The sequence below is a fragment of the Cricetulus griseus genome, chromosome 4 (genome assembly GCF_003668045.3).
Source record: "Cricetulus griseus strain 17A/GY chromosome 4, alternate assembly CriGri-PICRH-1.0, whole genome shotgun sequence".
NCBI classification, from domain to species: domain Eukaryota; kingdom Metazoa; phylum Chordata; class Mammalia; order Rodentia; family Cricetidae; genus Cricetulus; species Cricetulus griseus.
The window spans coordinates 209,138,332-209,156,609 of record NC_048597.1 but is presented as its reverse complement, the minus strand read 5'-3'; the positions used below and the strand labels follow the sequence as shown (position 1 = coordinate 209,156,609).

Here is an 18,278-nt window from a genome sequence, read left to right as displayed (position 1 = left end):
AAAGTAACTAGAGTTTTAGAGCTATACATACTATGCAACAACTGTTTAGGTTAAAAAAAATCTAAATGATTAAAATACCTTACCGGTATCTATGAACAAATATACCCTTAAAAATAGAGTTCATCATATTTTCAATTTCATCTTGGTTTTCTTGTAGCTGAAATGAAAAAAAAAATAAAAAAAGAAAATTGAAACACTGGTCATTTTATTTGGAATGAATAGTTCCAATTATTTTAAACTACTATTTATCCTCATTCTGAGTAGTTATCAACCTTTTTTTTATTCCCCCATCCCAACCGCTAGAGACAAGGTTTCCCTGTCTTGGAACTCTCTCTGTAGATCAGGCTGGGCTCAAACTCACAAAGATCCACCAGCCTCTGACTCCCTAGTGCTAGGATTAAAGGTGTGCACCACCACTGCCCTACTAGTTATGAACATTTTGCTGAGTGTACCACTCATGTCTGAAATTATCAGTAGAGCTTCTATAGTTTTGCCACATTGACTTTGAGGCCTTTCTTCTCTCCATACATAGGTACTAGAAAAGAAGTGGTAGACTTTGGCCAACTTTGTATTTTTATGGAATAATCTATATTTGGATCATCCTATATGCCTACACATTTCTCCAAACCAGGCTTCTGGCTTAGTTCTGCCATCCTTGCTTAAGAGGTCACCCTGACTTACATGGCTTTTCCTCCTTCACAAAAACTCATATTACTCTTGTCTGAGAAGCCTATAAACTCAACGATGTCAGTGTCCCAAAATATGAAGAATAATAGAAAATAGAAATTTCTAGCCATAATGCTATAATCCAGCAACAAAACACAATACTATCACAGAGGCACACATTTTAAAAGGCATCACTGATCATTACTGGTCAGAAGTGAGGTTTAAATTTACCGTTTAAAAACAACATAATTGCTATAAAATGACATCCAATATAATATTTATTAGCCCAATTTTTCGTGGAACTTCATGTCAAGTGATTCAGTGACATAATTGCTTTTATCATGCATATATATGTATATATATATATAATGTGCATGCTTAAAATTTATATGTAACAGTAAAAAACTTTCAGAATGACTCTTTTTTGGGGGGGTATTTTTTTTTTTTTTCGAGACAGGGTTTCTCTGTGGCTTTGGAGGCTATCCTGGAACTAGCTCTTGTAGACCATGCGGGTCTCGAACTCACAGAGATCCACCTGCCTCTGCCTCCCAAGTTCTGGGATTAAAGGCGTGCGCTGCCGCCGCCACCACCACCACCACCCGGCCAGAATGACTCTTACTGTATGTTGTTACAAGATTTAGAGGAAAAAGCTAGGCAGTACAATGTTCCTCAACATACACGGTGAGGTATGTTCTAATAAGGCAATTATAAACCAAAACTAATCCAGGTTTTAAAACTTTGTATTTCATATATGAACATGCAACATGATAGGTTAACCTAGTCGACTTTTAATGTGCTTGGTATACTAGCTTTAGCCTACAATTGCAATCATTGAAAACAAAGCCTGTTTTTATATCAAAGAATGTTTCACATCAATACAAGGATCGACTGTTTTGCAGATAAAGAACAGAAAATGTAAACTTCAAAAACTGCTGAGAACTGTACATGTTATCAACACTGTGTGGCTGACTGTGACCTACTACTGTCCAACAATACAGTGGGTATGATACTTTACATTGTAATTCTGGGAAAGGGTAAATATTCAAATTAGAGCTTTTATGAAATGCTCATGGTTTCCAAATTACTGTACAGTCTAAAAACTTTCAGACCACCATGCAAGATCATTTATATAAATGCTTAATGAAACATTCAAATTATACTTAAGATAGTTTGAAAGTAAACTTATGATGCAATCATAATATAAAAACTAATTCACTGGGGCCATATATTCCAACCTGCACTACTTAATGGAGCACAGTTTTGATTTTACTTCTACAATATTTCAAATATATGTGTTAAGAATAAAAATGTTGTATAAAAATATATGTGGAATCATTAAACCTTCAGTATTTTCAGATTAGTACTAAGTACTAATCTGGAAACCTAACAACTAGGATTCCTTTTAAAATATATTCATATGTGTGTGTGCATGTGCACATATTAACCACATATGTGCAGGAGCCCATGGAGGTCAGAAGAGATGTTGGATTTGCCTAAAGCTAGAGTTACAGATGACTGTGAGTCACCATGTAGGTGCTAGACCTGAACCTGGTTCTTTGCAAAACAGAAAGTATCCTTAAACTGCAAGCCATCTCTCCAGGAACATATTACAGAAGAGTAGTTCCTGAATTCCACATAATGCCACTCATTATGAAAACAACAAATTTGGAGACAGATACCTACATAGGAAGACCATAATGTATAGGCTGGATTTATGATGTTATAAACCAAAAAGTCAGAAGCCAGGAGAAGCCTAGATTTAATCCTTCCCTCAATGTCTTCAGAGAACATGACAGCAACAGCATCTTGATACTGGACTGACAGTATCCTATAATATTTAACCCAGGTTGACAACTTGATTGAATTGAGAGCAACTTAGTAAAGGAGATGTACAGAAGTGACTGTAAGGTACTCCCAAAGAGGGTTAGATTGTAAGGGTTCTGACTTAATGGTTTAACTCATTGACAAATTCAAAATCTGAATAGACTGCTAAAAGGTGGTAAAACATACTAGATAAAGTGGGTCGTCAGGGGTAAAGAGTTTGAAAGCTAATATCATGAGTCTTGTGCCTTCATGCAATTTCTCTATGCTTTCTGGGCAGCACCAGGAGCACATTAATGGATTTTGCCAAGCTTGGACTGAAACCCGCAAAATCCAGAGGCAAAACCAATTTTCCTTTAAACTACTTCTCTGAAATACATAACAGCAATAAAAAGGACAAATAAAAATTGGTACCAGAAGGTATGGGGTCATTTTTATCACTGCTTGACCATGAATATGGAAAAGTTTGGAGATGTGGATTAGTAAAGTCCTAGCATGCTGTAAACAGAGAATGATGCAAGATTTTGGCAGGTCATTTGAAGATGAGAATTCCAAAATGTAACTGGGTGGGGGTGTGTGTGCACCTGTATTCATGGGTTTCAGATTAGAATAAGCAGTATCCAGGGAAATGAACATGAGGTCATTCATTCATACTACAGTTTGGCAAACAATCAGTCAACACTTTATACTCTGAGACTCTGAAAGGAGGTGTATAAAGATTATGCCCTAAGTAAATAATCTGGAGAAGAAAACTTAACTCAGCCATTTAGATTGGTGTGTGGTCATTGCTGAATTCTTTTTGCTATGTTTACAATGAGAAACAGGAGCAAAAACCAGAGCAGAAAGGCTTGAAAAGCTTGGCTGCATGCTCCTGCTTTCACGATGCTGCCCCTTGCCACAGACTCAATACAGTGGAACTGGTTTTCCTTGGAACAAAATCTAAAACTATAAATCTAAACAAATCAAATGTTTCTCTGAAGTGCTTTTGACAAAATGAAAATCTGAAAACAAAACTCTCAAATTATTAGATAATAAATTTCCTTTAAGCAACTGAGTTTGTTGTAATATTTCTGTCAAGCAATTATAGTATAGTACAGTTCAACATAACTGCAAGATTCTTCAACTGCTGGTCACAATCCCATGTAGTGCTGCATAATTAAATTTGGAGTCATGAAAACGTTGGCAATAGTAAAAGGCTTCCGAAAATTCAAAGATCAAAAATAAATTAAAAATCAAACATATAACGAATCCAAGGTGTTTCTGGCAGTTCTTGCCCAAGCTTTAGTATGGGACTTTCTTCTGAACATAAAATATGCCCACTTTTCAATTCACATGCCATCACTCCACACAACACCAATGAAACCTGCCTCAAACACTGGGCAGTGTGTTTACTGTACACATGACTGATTATACATACATATAATGGCATGATTATGAAACACAAGTACTTTCAATAGTTCCCTAATGTCATTCCTCAGCATGTATCAAATTAGTTTATCTCTAAAGATACTGTATCTAAAATATTTTTTAAAATATTGTACATCACAATATTTAATTTAAAAAGTCTATTTTGAGCTCTAGACTTGGGTGTCTTAAAAACCCGTTTAAAAAGTCATGCATAGTACTGCACACCTTTAATCTCAGCCCTTGGGAGGCAAAGGCAGGCTGATCTCTGAGTTCAAGGATAGCCTGAACTACATGGTTAGTTCCAGGATAGCCAGAGCTAGATAGTAAAGAACTGGTTTTTGAAAACAAACAAACAAAAACCCGTTTCATGAATTTTGGCTTCAGTTGAAGACAGAATTTCCCAGATTTTCCCAAAACAGCAAAACGTCTGCTGTTTTGCACTATGTACTGCATTCTACTACTAACAACCACAAAATCAAATAACGATTAACCCTTAAAAACTCTGAAGATGCTTTGTTCTAAAGTATTTAGCCTACATTTAATTCTTTTTGTGTTTGTACATGTTTATGCATGCATGTGTGTGAAATATGTTGGTAAATGTGATCATTTTGTGTACATATATGTGGAGGCCTTGTTATACTGTATTCCTCAATCATATTACTACCATATATATTTTTTTCCAGATAGGGTCTCTTATTGAACCTCGAGTCACACATTTAGCTAGACTTGATGAACAAGGGATCATCCTGTCTCTAGTTCCTTAGTGCTAGGATTACAGTACTGTTCTGCTAAGTCCAGCTTTGGATGTGGGTACTGGGGATTTGAACTCAGGTCCTCAAGGTCGTGCAACAAGCACCATTCTAACTCAGCCATTCCCATAGTTTATGTAAAAATAAGCATACATATTTCCTTAGTATAAATATGATTTTTGTTGATATATGATAAATTGAAATGCAAACAAAATAATTCTTTTAAAAACAAACTTCTTTATAAATTAATGAACATTGGGTGTTTAATCTGTACATTTATTCTATATACCTATTACTGCCGCAATGCAAAAAGTTCCAGGGTGGAAGTGCATCATGAGTGAAAAGAGTTTAAGAAGATTTGGTACAGGCAATAATTTCACTATAAACTTTTTGCTTTTGTTGTTGTTTTGCTAAATCTCATTATATACATGTAATTGCTTTATGAAAATGTACCCATTTTGTTACAAGACTGATAAATACAAACCACAAATTTTACTTCCAGTAGGTTAAAAACAACCTGTTTCCTACCAAAAAAAGAGGACAATTTGGGTTAAGAGATGGCTTAATGTTTAAGAGCACTGGGTGTTTTTCCAGAGTAGCTGAGTTTTATTCCTTCAACTCACATGGTGGTTCACACTAATGTGTCAATCCAGTACCTGGGAACCCAGTGCTCTCCTCTGGCCTCTATGAGCACTTTATGCATGTGGTGGTGGACATATGTGCAGACAACACTCATACCCATAAAATAAAAGTATCTAAAAGTAAAATGAGATATCTAACGTAAAAACATTTTTATCACATCTACAAAAATTAGATGGTCAAACCTAAAGTAAGAGCTAGAAGCACTCAGAGTGACTGCTTATTTATAAAACTCCTGGATTGGATTCCCTTGCACTGAAAAGTGGGAAGAAGGGAGAGACACCACTCTTACTTAGAGGGATGCTTTATATATCAACAGAAACACAGACTGGAGTTTTTTTTTTTTTTTTCTATAAATACACATTTGTTGTCTCCCAAACTGGATTTATTATTTAGAATAGTTTTTAAGCCTGCAGCATAACTGACTTGTCTAATACTCTATGATAATCTTTTACTAAAATAACTTCTCTTAATCATTGATGGATATTCTAGTTTTGTTTTTAGTTACATAAGGTAACTAAAGCTAAATGTTAAAAATATAAGATATGTACTAATTTTACACCCTCTCATCCACACATCACCGGTCTCATGTACCCCAGGCTGGCCTCAAACTTGCTATGTAGCCAAGGTTGGTTTTGAACTGACCCTCCTGCTTTATCTTCCCAAGTACTAGGTTTACAGATTTATGCCACCATAGCCAGTTTTTAAAGGTTCTTTCCACAACAGTAGAAACTAGTATATTTACTTAAACATTTACAAACCATAAAAGATCAAGTTATCTGGCTGGGCGTTGGTGGCACACACCTTTAATCCCAGGTCTGGGGAGGCAGAGACAGGTGGATCTCTGTGAGATTGAGGCCAGCCTGGTCTACATAGTGAGTTCCAGGACAACCTCCAAAGCAATACAGACAAACCCTGTCTTGAAAGACCAAAAGATCAAGTTACCATAAAACTTACCTCTTTGCGTTTCTGAAGTAGTAACTCCAGCCTTTCATTGGCTCTCTTCCCAATCATTTTATTTCTTTCAGCTTCATATTGCCTCTGTGTATTATCCTGATGAATACTGAGGTTTAAGGCAACATTTACCAGAGCAGTCATCAGCTTCATGGCTACAAAATAAAGGACAATTACAATAGTCACCTAAGAAACAATTTTGAGTAAGGTCAAAAGTTAAAGCAAGAGAAGAAAAAAGTTTCATAACCCAGGCATCATTTAAAATTAAAAATGACAACTGACAAGAATAAACTTATCTTCTTAGTTGCAAATTAACTTCCTTCACTTTAGCAAATAACATGATTCACTAAAATTGTCCACTTCAAAGTCTATACAAGGAGCTGGAGAGATGGCTCAGTGGTGGAAAGCACTGGCTGCACTTCTAGAGGGCCAGGTTTGATTCCCAGCAACCACATGGTAGCTCAAGGATGTCTACAGCTGCAGTTCCATGGGATCTGATGGCCTCTTCTGGCCTCTGTGCACACCAGGCACACACACAGTGTCACTGACATATATACTGGCAAACATTTATACATATAAAATAATAAAGATTTAAAGGTGAGTGGAAGGAGGGGTGGGAAGGAGAACTGTAGTTGGAATGTAAAATGAAATTAAAAACAAAGAAATAAATTCAAAAAGTCTTATCCAGGCTACCAGAATAGAAGACAGAAATACAGATGTCTAGCCTACACCCACAAATTAACTGGGTGTAACTCTTCTTCCTAATACTACATCTGGGTTACAAATGCTTCCTTTATACCTTTATTTAGATGAATCAAAAATCCCTAAAATACACAATTGCCATATGGACTTCAAACACAAGGAAAGTTTTCTCCCTCCACTGCTCAACTAAGAGTAGTACAATATACAAATGCAAAAAAGGCACACTTACTTTCAAGCATAATAAGAATAAGAATGATAAAAAATAAATAAAAAATTTCACAATTTCCATTGAAGTATATATATATAAACAAACAAACAATGGTATATTTACCTACCTATGGATACCCATTATTACAGAAAAAAATCTTTCCCCATTTAAGTCAGCCACAAGTTAACAGTGACTATTATAGCCCATAAAAATATAAAACAGAAATACTGAAAAGAACTTAAGTTAATGACCATTTATAAATCCATTTAATGTTTCTAAGATAAAATATTCTGACTATTACTGTGTTTCAAACTACAAGCTAGTGATGTTTAGTTGTATGCAAATCAGTGGAATATTTGAATATACTATGACAGGTAAAGTATTTTTAAAATAATGTGTATGAGAAAGAACAGCAAAAGGGTAAGAGGTATCTAGGGCATTCAAGCTTTCCAAATGTAGGAAGACATCAGTTTATCAGCTTGTTTGAGCACACAGACAAACATCTACATTGCTAAAAAATTTTTTAAAAAGGTAAAAAAAAACTTGAAAATGAAAGAGTTGAGAGTCATTAAAATGAATTTTTGCTGGAATTCACAAGTAGAAGATAAGACACAGCTTTCCCCACACTTAATGACTTTTGCTTTAAGCTGTATCTCCTCATGATCTCAGATCCCAAAGTCTGTCATTGACATAATGCCTTTCTTCCTGGCCCACATAAACAATAATCAAAATGTTAAAACAAACAGAAACTACACAATGACTAATACATTCTCTCTATGCATTACCAGATACAGTATAGCAGTGTTTGCTCTTTAAAGTATTTCTCAACCCTTACAATTAATTAACATTCAATCCAAAAAAGAATTGTCAACTGACTTCCAATTTTACAAGACAAGTACTACAAGGATCTTATGCTGTTTATTGAACACACTGAAATGATTGATCCTAAATGTAATTATTTTAGTTTTGGTACTGTCACTAATAGAATTTAGCTTTAACAATGTGACAAGCTTTCAAGTAGCCTCATGTCAAAGAGAGGGTTCATTCTCCTTTTAAATTTTAAAGTGTTACAGAATAATGAACATGCTCCTCCACAGTACTATTCAGAATGCCATATGCAAACAAGTTCTGAAAATAAAAGTTTTATGATTAAGCTTATTTTAAGAAAAAGTTGATGACTTCTTGTCCTTTTGACTAAGATTAGGCATATTATTAAAAAGTAGAAAGTGCTTTGAAAATAATACCAACTTCATAGTCATTTCAATTCATGTATGTTGAATGTTATAATAAAGTGACATTAAGAATACATTTCATTTTCTTGAAATTCATTTTACAGCATTTTGTGAAATCACTAGGAAGTGATGGGTTGGGAACTTAAAACCTGTTTTTGCTAGACAGTTTCAGGGATGCTTGTGTGGTGTTCTCTGTTTATCTATGGATACAACACACAGTGAGCAATGTTCTATGTCCTAGATACAAACAAACAAAAACAGAATAAAGCCAAACAGTTGTACCAATGATTTTTACATTTTAGTAAAGAAAGGACAGAAAATATATGCTACGGTTGAGATATTGAACGCCAGCGGCAAAGGCCTATGTGCTGGTGCTCTCTGGAGATGTTCAAATCTTCAGCAAATAGCCTGATGGTTACTGGGAGTGCGCCCTTAAAGCAATTGTGAGGTCTAGTCTCTTTTTCTCCTGGCATTGTGGTCTAAGCTTTTAGGTAGTGCCATATGCTTCTCTCATAATGTGGTTCCAGTAGCTCAACCCTAGAAACCAATTTATCATGAACCGAATGTATAAAACTAATTCTAAATAAACCTTAACCTTTATAATCTGATTATCTTGGTTATTTTGCTATAGTTTTGGAAAGCTAACACACAGAATTAATTAATGCTAAGATCACGGTAACTCTGCTGATGCTGAATACCTTTGTGTGTGAGAAGCCATAGGAACTGATTTGTAAAATTAACATAGAACAGGCTAGAGAGGGCCTAGAATATTATAACTAGGCAGAATAGGCAATTCTGGCACAGGCGCAGAGCAGACAGAATGCTGCTAAAAATGTGAACACTAAAGGGCTCTGCTGATAAGGTTTCAGATGAAGATGCAGAATCTACTGGAAACTGAATTACAGGTCATTATTGTTTCACCAGAGAAGAATTTTGCTGCATTTTGTTTATGATGCAAGATTGTATGATAAGTGAAGCTTAAAAGGTAATGGAGTAGAGTATGTGGCTGAGAAAATTTCAAGGCACTTCAGCATTCTGGCAGAAGTAAAAGCATTACTGGGTGATTTTTAGGAAAATATATAGTGAAAATGAGAGTTCAAAAATAAGCACAGAAGAAAATATTGGAAAGACCTGCAATTTGGCCACAAAAGAACTGCAAGAAAAGGTGTTGCCAAAGATGGTGTCGTTACCAGTGGCAACAAGAAGCCAAGTGCCAAGACCAGAACAATAAGAGTGCCTCAGAGTACCCCAGTAATCAGGAAGGACATTAGGGCTCAGAGAAGACATAAAAGTTGTTTAGAAAACATGCCAGGGAAGAATCATTTGGGAAAAGAAACACTTCTGAGGTTTCTGGCCTCTGGGACAGGTCTAGAGAACTATTTCCAAAGGAGCCGACTTCCTTTGATCAGTTCACAAGGTCCTGGGTAGCCGATAAACCAACCAATGATGGTTCAGGTAAGCCCAGCAAAATCTATGTAAAGTTGGTTTTGTGGGCATGTGAAACACCACAATTTTGAGTTCATAAAGACTTCCACTGAAATTTCAAAGGAAAGCCTAGCAAGTTAAGTAGCAATGTTGCAAGGTCCAAGTCTGCAAGCAGCCTTGACAGAAAGAAACATGAAGATGTTTGTTTACAATGAAGCAGAAGCTTCACTGGAGAATCCAGAAGCTCAAACAAGTAACACTTGCCAAGATAAGCTGCAGGCGCTGTACAAACCAATCTAAAAGAGTGGGAGGTAAGTTATAACCTACAACCTTTACCTAGCCCTTTTGAACATGCATTCTATTGTAGTATACTCTGGAACCTGGACAGGAGTTTTCGAATGCAATGTATAGTTTTGGTCTGATCCCTCCCTTCTATTCCGCTATTTCTCTCTTTGTAAATGGGAATGTTTACTTTAAGCACTATATATTGGAAATTTTACTTTGTTATTCAAGGTTGTTTCCCCCAGGTCTGATTTGACTGTTGGACATCAAAGGGCAAAGAATGTTGTGGTGACCTAAAGAATACTAAGCCCCACAAACATTAACAGCAACATGACTAGGTGGCTATAGGCCTATAGGTATTCGTTGATGTTTGACAAATAAAACTATGTTTGGAAATGGGACAATTTGGATTTTTATGAGACAGATGTTGATAACACTTTTAATTATACCAATATTATATGGGAATAAAAGCACATGATAAGCTTGCAGACTAAAAATGGGAAAGATTTAAGTAATCCCTGCTTAAATTGAAAATTTCTATCCAAACAACCAGGGAGAAATGATTTTCATCTTCAATGAGTCCACAAAATAAATACAATCCCAACTCAGAAATATATAACTACATAAACATAGCAGGATGATGAACAGAGAACAATTACAACAAATCAAGGGTTAAGAAATATAAGAAAAAGTTATTTTCCTCTGAGGAACCAAGAAACATTCAACAATTACATTTCAGTTCAACAGATGATAGAGAGAGCAAAACTATGTTCCCATAATATCCAACTGAGATAGCTATTTAAAGTACAAACCAAGGTACTTATGTCTTCAGGTTAAAAGTAAATAAAAACTATTCTGAAATATGTGTCATCTTTATTAAAATGTATCAAATATGGTAGTATGTTTAAATAAAGATAACTGAGAGAAGTATAATAGATAACTGCTAAAAGTCTGTTAATACAAGGTCTTCCAAAAAGAATGTTTATTTCCCAAAGAAAAAGAATGCATATAACTGTGAGACTTCTAGAACTGAAGAACTGTGAAGAGCTGAAAACTTTTATAAAAATGTAATAGGTTACATGGAAATGGAAGACATAAATAAAAGACTGACAATGGAGACATGATTTATAACAAAAGTTTTGGATATCTGGAAGACAGAGTAAAAGTACTACTGATAAAAGTCACTCAGGAAACTTAAGATGCTATGGAATTCATACCTTACTCTGAAAATAGCTACCCTGATTGTCTTTCTTCTCAGCTACGATATAAGCAAGGTCAGGGATCATTTTATCTCAAAGCTGATAATCGTATCAATTAGCATAACTGGTTGGTAACTGGCCATGCACATAGTCTTTGAAGCATATTAAAAGTCCCTGCCCATCTTACCTGTCAAAAGTGAATAAAAATGATTATTTTTTATTCTATGACTCATATGTACCATTAAAATGGATATTTACTGTCCAACTAGAATTAAGTTCTCAGAAAGCCATTTGTTCAAAGGATGTGGCCATGTATCAGAAGTTTTATACAACTGAGCTTTGGAAGAAGTATTTAGTGTATACATACAGTAATTATAGATACATTATTGAGGAATCACTCACTGACTAAGAATACTATCCTTTAGAACTTGGAATAATAATGTTAAATACATTCATATATCTTTCCATTATTCAAATGTAACCAACAAAAGGCCATTTTGGCCAGGGAAGCAGGTAGGCTAACTGTAGATCTTCACCTAGCTCCTTTCCTACAAATCCAATCCCCAAGTCTTATTCCCAGCCTTGTAGAAGACCACGTGAAGCAGCTTCCCTTATCCCACCCTGCCCTACTTCCAGTGGATCACACAGATCTTACCTTCTAAATTTCCTTGCTCACATTCATTGCTTTATCCTAGGCCCCCTACCTCCAGCAGGCATTCCCTGGGAACCCACAGGCTACTCCAGCCAGATAAGCAAGCAGGCTAACTGCAGATTTTCACCTTTAACTCCCCTCCTCCCAATTCAATGCAGTCTCATCCCCATCTTTATAGCAGACTACCTGTTGTAGTCTCTCCTCATCCTGGCCCTATTCCAAGGAGACTAAGCAGACCTTGGTGGAACACCCTGCTTGCCTCCCTCATAGGGACCCCCATTAGCCCATCCCCATTCCCAAGTGTCAGCTCCCAATACCATAAAAATATTTTACCTGGAACCACAAGTGGCCACACTTATCAGAATCCCAGGAATTTCCTAAGATGTAGCACACAGCCACCATACTCTCCTAAGAACCAGAGAGGGATAGAGAAACCAAGATAACAGAGAACACCCACCCAACCAACAGAAGACTGTATATCAGCCAGATGCCTAGATACCAGAGAGAACACATCAATAACAGCCAGGACAGTATGTCTACACTAGAGCCCAGCAACCACACCATGGTAGCTCCTGAGTACTCCAATATAATTAAAACGTAAGACAAAGGTCTTAAAATAACCTTTATGGATATGATAGAGGTCCTTGAAGAGGAAATAAATAAATTCCTTAAAGAAATGTTCGGAAAAAAAAAAGAGTGGAAGGAAATAAATAAAACAGTTCAAGGCCTAAAAGTGAAAACAGAATCAACAAAAAAGTCAAACTGAGATAAAGCAGGAAATAAAAAATTCAGGAACTGAACAGAAACCTGAAAGATAAACATCACCAACAGAATACAAGAAATGAAAGAATCATAGACATTGATGACATGATACAGGAAATGAGCCTTTCTTTGGTCAAACAAAATGCTAAATTAAAAAAAAAAAATCCCGGCACAAACATTTAGGAAATCTAGGATATTATGAAAAGACCAAATCCAAGAACCATAGGAATAGAGGAAAGAGAAGAAACCCAGGTCAAAGGCACAGAAAATATTTTCAACAAAATTGTGAAGAAATTTCTCCAACCTAAAGAAGAAGGCGCCTATCAAGGTATAAGAAGCATTCAGAATACCAAATATATGAACCAAAAAAGATAAGTCTCCTTGGCATATAACAATCAAAACAATAAACGTAGAGAACAAAGAAAGAATACTAAGCGCTACCAAAGGAAAAGACAAACATAAAAGGCAAACCTATTAGGAAAATATCTGACATGTCAATGGAGACTCTAAAAGACATAAGGGCATAGGCAGACATTATACAGAATCTACCATACTACAGATACTAACCATCACACAATACTATACCCAGCAAAACTTTAAATCACAATAAACGGACAGTCTGTGATAAACCAAATTTAAGCAGTCCTACATTGAAAATTTTAATATATATGCATCAAACACAAAAGGACGTAACAGATATTTACTGAGCATTTTACCCAAACACAAAAGAATGCACCTTTTTCTCTCAGCACCTCATTGAATTTTCTACAAAATTGACCACATACAAGGACACAAAGCAAGTCTCAATGGATGTAAGAAAATTGAAATAACACCTTGCATCCTGTCTGTCTACCATTGATTGAAGCTGGATATGGACAACAGAAAGCAAGAAACAGACAGACAATATCCAAATTAGCAAAATTAAAGACGAAAAGGGGGATATACCAAGGGAGACCAAGGAAATTCAGAGAATCATAGGGATTTTTTTCTCCATGTTTTATTTAAATTAGAAACAAGATTGTTTTACATGTTAATTCCAGTTCCCTGAATCATATTGATTTAAAAAACCTATACTCTACCAAACTGGAAAATCTAAAAGAAACATAATTTTCTTGAGAAATACCACTTAGAAAAGTTAAATAGAAATCTGATAAGCAATTTAGATAGACCTAAAACACCTAGTAAAATAGAAGCAGTCGTGAGAAGTCTCTCAATCAAATAAACCAAGGGACAAATGGTTTTAGAGTATAATTGCATCAGATTTTCAAAAAAAAAAAAAAACAGTGAAAGCTTATTTCCTCAAATTATTCTACAAAATAGGATGAAGATTGTTAAATTTGTTTTATGAGGTGACAGGTGCCCTGATACCAAAACCATAAAAGGATCCAACAAAGAAAGAGGATTACAAACCAATTTTCCTTATGACATACATACAGGGAGGGTTCAATATATGCAAATCAATAAATGTAGCTGTCCACTCTCTCCATATCTCTTCAATATTGTCCTTGAAGTTCTAGCTAGAGCAATAAGACAACAAAAGGAGATCAAGGGGGTACAAATTGGAAAGGAAGAGGTCAAACATTCACTGTTTGCAGATGATATGATAGTTTACATAAGTGACCCAAAAAACTCTACCAGGGAGCTCCTATAGCTGACAAAACATTCACAAAGTGGCAGGATACAAGAGTAACTCAAAAAAAAAAAAAAAAGGTAGCTCTATGATATACAGACGATAAGAGGGCTGGGAAAGAAATCAGAGAAACATCACCCTTTACAAAAGCCACAAACAACATAAAAAATATCCTGGGGTAACACTAACCAAACAAGTGAAAGACCTATATAGCAAGAACTTTGAGTCTTAAAGAAATCAAAGAAGATACCAGAAAATGGAAAGATCTTCCCCGCTCTTGGATAGGTAGGATCAATATACTAAAAATGGCAATCTTGCCAAAAGCAATCTACAGATTCAATGCAATCCTCATCAAAATCCCAACACAAGTCTTCACAGACCTTGAAAAATCAATTCTCAACTTTATAAAGAGAAACACAGACCCAGGATAGCCAAAACAACACTGCAGAGTAAAGGAACTTCCGGAGGCTTGATTTCAAGCTCTATTATAGAGCTATAGTCCTGAAAACAGCTTGGTATTGGCATAAAAATAGACAGGTAGACCAATGGAATCAAATTGAAAACCATGATATTAACACACATACTATGAACACCTGATTTTTGACAAAGAAGCTAAAGATATACAATGGAATAAAGAAAACATCTTCAACAAATGGTGCTGGCAAAACTGGATGCTGGCATTAGAAGACTGCAGATAGATCCATGTCTATCACCATATACAAAACTTAACTCAAAACGGATCAAAGACCTCAACATAAACCAACCCACACTGAACCTATTAGAAGACAAACTGGGAAATGTCCTTGAATTAATTGGTATAGGAGACCCCTTCCTGAACATTACACCTGTAGCACAGACACTGAAATCGACAATTAATAAATGGGACCTCCTGAAACTGAGAAGCTTCTTTAAGGCAAAGAACACAGTCAGCAAGACAAAACGGCAGCACACAGAATAGGAAAAGATATTCACCAACCCCATATCCAAAAGAGGGCAGATCTCCAAAATATACAAAGAACTCAAGAAGCTAGTTTCCAAAACACCAAATAATCCAATTAAAAAGTTGGGTACAGAACTAAATAGAGAATTCTCAACAGAGGAATCTAAAATGGCTGAAAGACACATAAGAAAGTGCTCAACATCCTTAGCCATCAGGAAAATGCAAATCAAAAGAACTCTGAGATACCTTCTTTCTTTTGTCAAATGGCTAAAATCAAAAACACCAATGACAGTTTATGCTGGAGAGAATGTGGAGAAAGGGGAACACTTCTCCACTGCTAGTGGGAGTGCAAACTTGTACAGCCACTTTGGAAATTAGTATGGTGGTTCCTCAGGAAACTGGAAATCAGTCTACCACAAGATGCAGCAATTTCACTCTTAGGCATATACCCAAAAGAAGCACATTCATACAACAAGGACATCTGTTCAACGATGTTCACAGCAGCATTATTTGTAATAGCCAGAAACTGGAAGAAACCTAGATGCCCCTCAACTGAAGAGTGGATAGAGAAAATGTGGTCCATTTACACAATGGAGTACTACTCAGCAGAAAAAAACAATGGAATCTTGAAATTCGCAGGCAAATGGATGGAACTAGAAGAAACCATTCTGAGCCAGGTAACCCAATCACAAAAAGACAAACGTGGTATGTATTCACTCATATGTGTATTTTAGACATGGAGTAAAGGATTACCAGCCTACAATCCACACTGCCAGAGAAGCTAGGAAACAAGGAGGACCCTAAGAGAGACATACATGGGCCCCTGGAGAAAGGGAAAGGGAAAGGGAAAGGGAAAGAGAAAGGGAAAGGGAAAGGGAAAGGGACAAGATCTCCTGAGCAAATTGGGAGCAAGGGAGGAGGCGGGGGAGGGAGCTAGGAGAATGAGAAGGGGAAAGAGGAGGGGCGAGGAGGACATGAGGGAGCAGGAAGGTTGTGTAGGGGATAGAATAGAAGAGAGCAGAATAAGAGATACCATAGAGAGTCATCATTATAGGTGGTAAATTTGTGTACTAGGCGACGGTGTATTGCTGTCATTGGTGTAATAAAAGGCTAAATGGTCAATAGCTTTTGAGATATAGGTGGGACTTCTGGGCGGAGAGAGAAAGGAGGAGGGGATAATTGAGCAATGGAGGAGATGCCAAGGAGACATGAAAGAGTTACACATACAGAATGAAAGAAAGGTAAAAGGCCACAATGTAAACCATAGAGTAATAAAAACAGATTAGTTTATGTTGTAAGAGCTATTGGGACAAGCCTAAGCTATGGCCCAGCTTTCATAATTAATAGGTCTCTGTGTAGTTATTTGTGAGCTGGTGGCTTCCAAAAAATATCTAATTTATTTAAAGTCCATTCTACGAGACAGAACCCATACCCCACACTATTTCGGTGACTAAGAACATGATACTAGGCAGACCAGGGAGGTAGGGTAAAACTAAATATAGTTCTAAAAAGAATACATAACAATAAATTACTTCTAATAACATTGAGCTATATCATTAGATCAGTGCTTTGCTCAGCCATCATAGGAGAAGCTTGCTTTTGTAGCAGATAGGAACAAATACAGAGACACACAGCCAGACTACACAGAGTGAAAGACTGTACAGGATAGTTTTATGTCAACTTGACACAAGCTAAAGTTATCTCAGAGGAGAGAGTCTTGATTACAATGAGGTGGTAAGCAACCCCACTGGGTATTTTCTTAATTACTGATGGGGGAGGCCTATAACCCCACCAATCAGGAACCTGAGGCAAGTAAAGCACTATGAATTGGAGGCCAGCCTGGTGTACATATTCAGCTCCAAGGTTATATAATGAGACTCTGTCTCAAACAAACAAACAAACAAACAAACAAACAAACAAACAAGCACAACCCCAACAACAATTAATACTTGTGTTTTACCAAAACACATGGCATAATAATCTCTTAAAGTTTATTCGGCTTGGGTTTAATGTTCAAAAAGCACATTTACATATTGGCACAAAAGCACTCTTTGTATTTCAGTATATTAAAAACAAAAGGCTGAAAAAAAATAGATAATAGAAAACCAACAGACATTTATATATATTGGACAGCTATTTTCAATTTTATTCTTAAGGTTGCTAAATACCAAGTAGGAAAATTATCATACATTTTATTCTATTAAGTAAAAATAACAATGCAAGAAATTTATTTTTATTAAAGAAAAAAATAAATTAACCTTAGATCAAAGAAAAGTTTGGTTACAATAAAACAAAATTTGGCAAACTCATTGAAAAGCAAAAGAGACATAGGTACTTACCAGCAAGGGTACTTGTATGCCTAAAAGCTCTGACCTGGGAATCTGATAAACCAGTCAAAAGGGAGATTACGGTGTCCATCATATATTCATCATAAATTATGCTATACTGACACTGTCGAATCAGGACTCCAATAAATTCACAAAAATTGGAACGGAATTTTTTCCATTGAGGGCCAGGCATGGTAAGGGGGTAGTCACCACTGTCCTAGAAGGTGTAAAAACAACTTATTAAATATTTCAAGATAACAGATCAGATTTTTATTCCTACATACAAAAGAATATTTTATTTTTAAATACATGTGGACTGAAATATGTCTTTCATGGGTACATTAACAATGTTAATGTTTTTGCTTTAACATGTATAAATCTTAAAGTGCTTAAAACTATTATATTAAAATCAGTGTTTACTTCATTATTCTAAAATTATAAAAGTTTATGTGTTTACATTTTATAAAGATGATTTGAAATAGAGACTGAAAAATAATAGCTTAAAAAGAATATTTGCTATGGAATATAAATGAAGTAATTAAGATACATCTGTCAACAGACCACTTTTCACATTTATTTTTAATGTATTTACTGAGAGAGAATGGCAGCTAGAAAGACACACCCAACACATGCCTGCCACAGTGCAAATCTGGAAGTCAAAGACAGTCTGTGAGTGTTGGCTC

General features: G+C 35.9%; 1 protein-coding gene across 2 annotated transcripts in view; it reads right to left on the bottom strand.

Moving 5' to 3' along the window:
• Positions 1-18,278, bottom strand: part of Stag1 (stromal antigen 1) — a 298,555-nt gene that overhangs the window by 128,824 nt on the left and 151,453 nt on the right. For both annotated transcript variants that reach the window (XM_027414298.2, XM_027414299.2), the window contains 3 exons: positions 17,608-17,812; positions 6,240-6,391; positions 84-157 (listed from right to left, as the gene is read on the bottom strand). In XM_027414298.2, the coding sequence (XP_027270099.1) occupies positions 84-157; positions 6,240-6,391; positions 17,608-17,812 (431 nt within the window). The remainder of the gene's footprint in view (positions 1-83; positions 158-6,239; positions 6,392-17,607; positions 17,813-18,278) is intronic.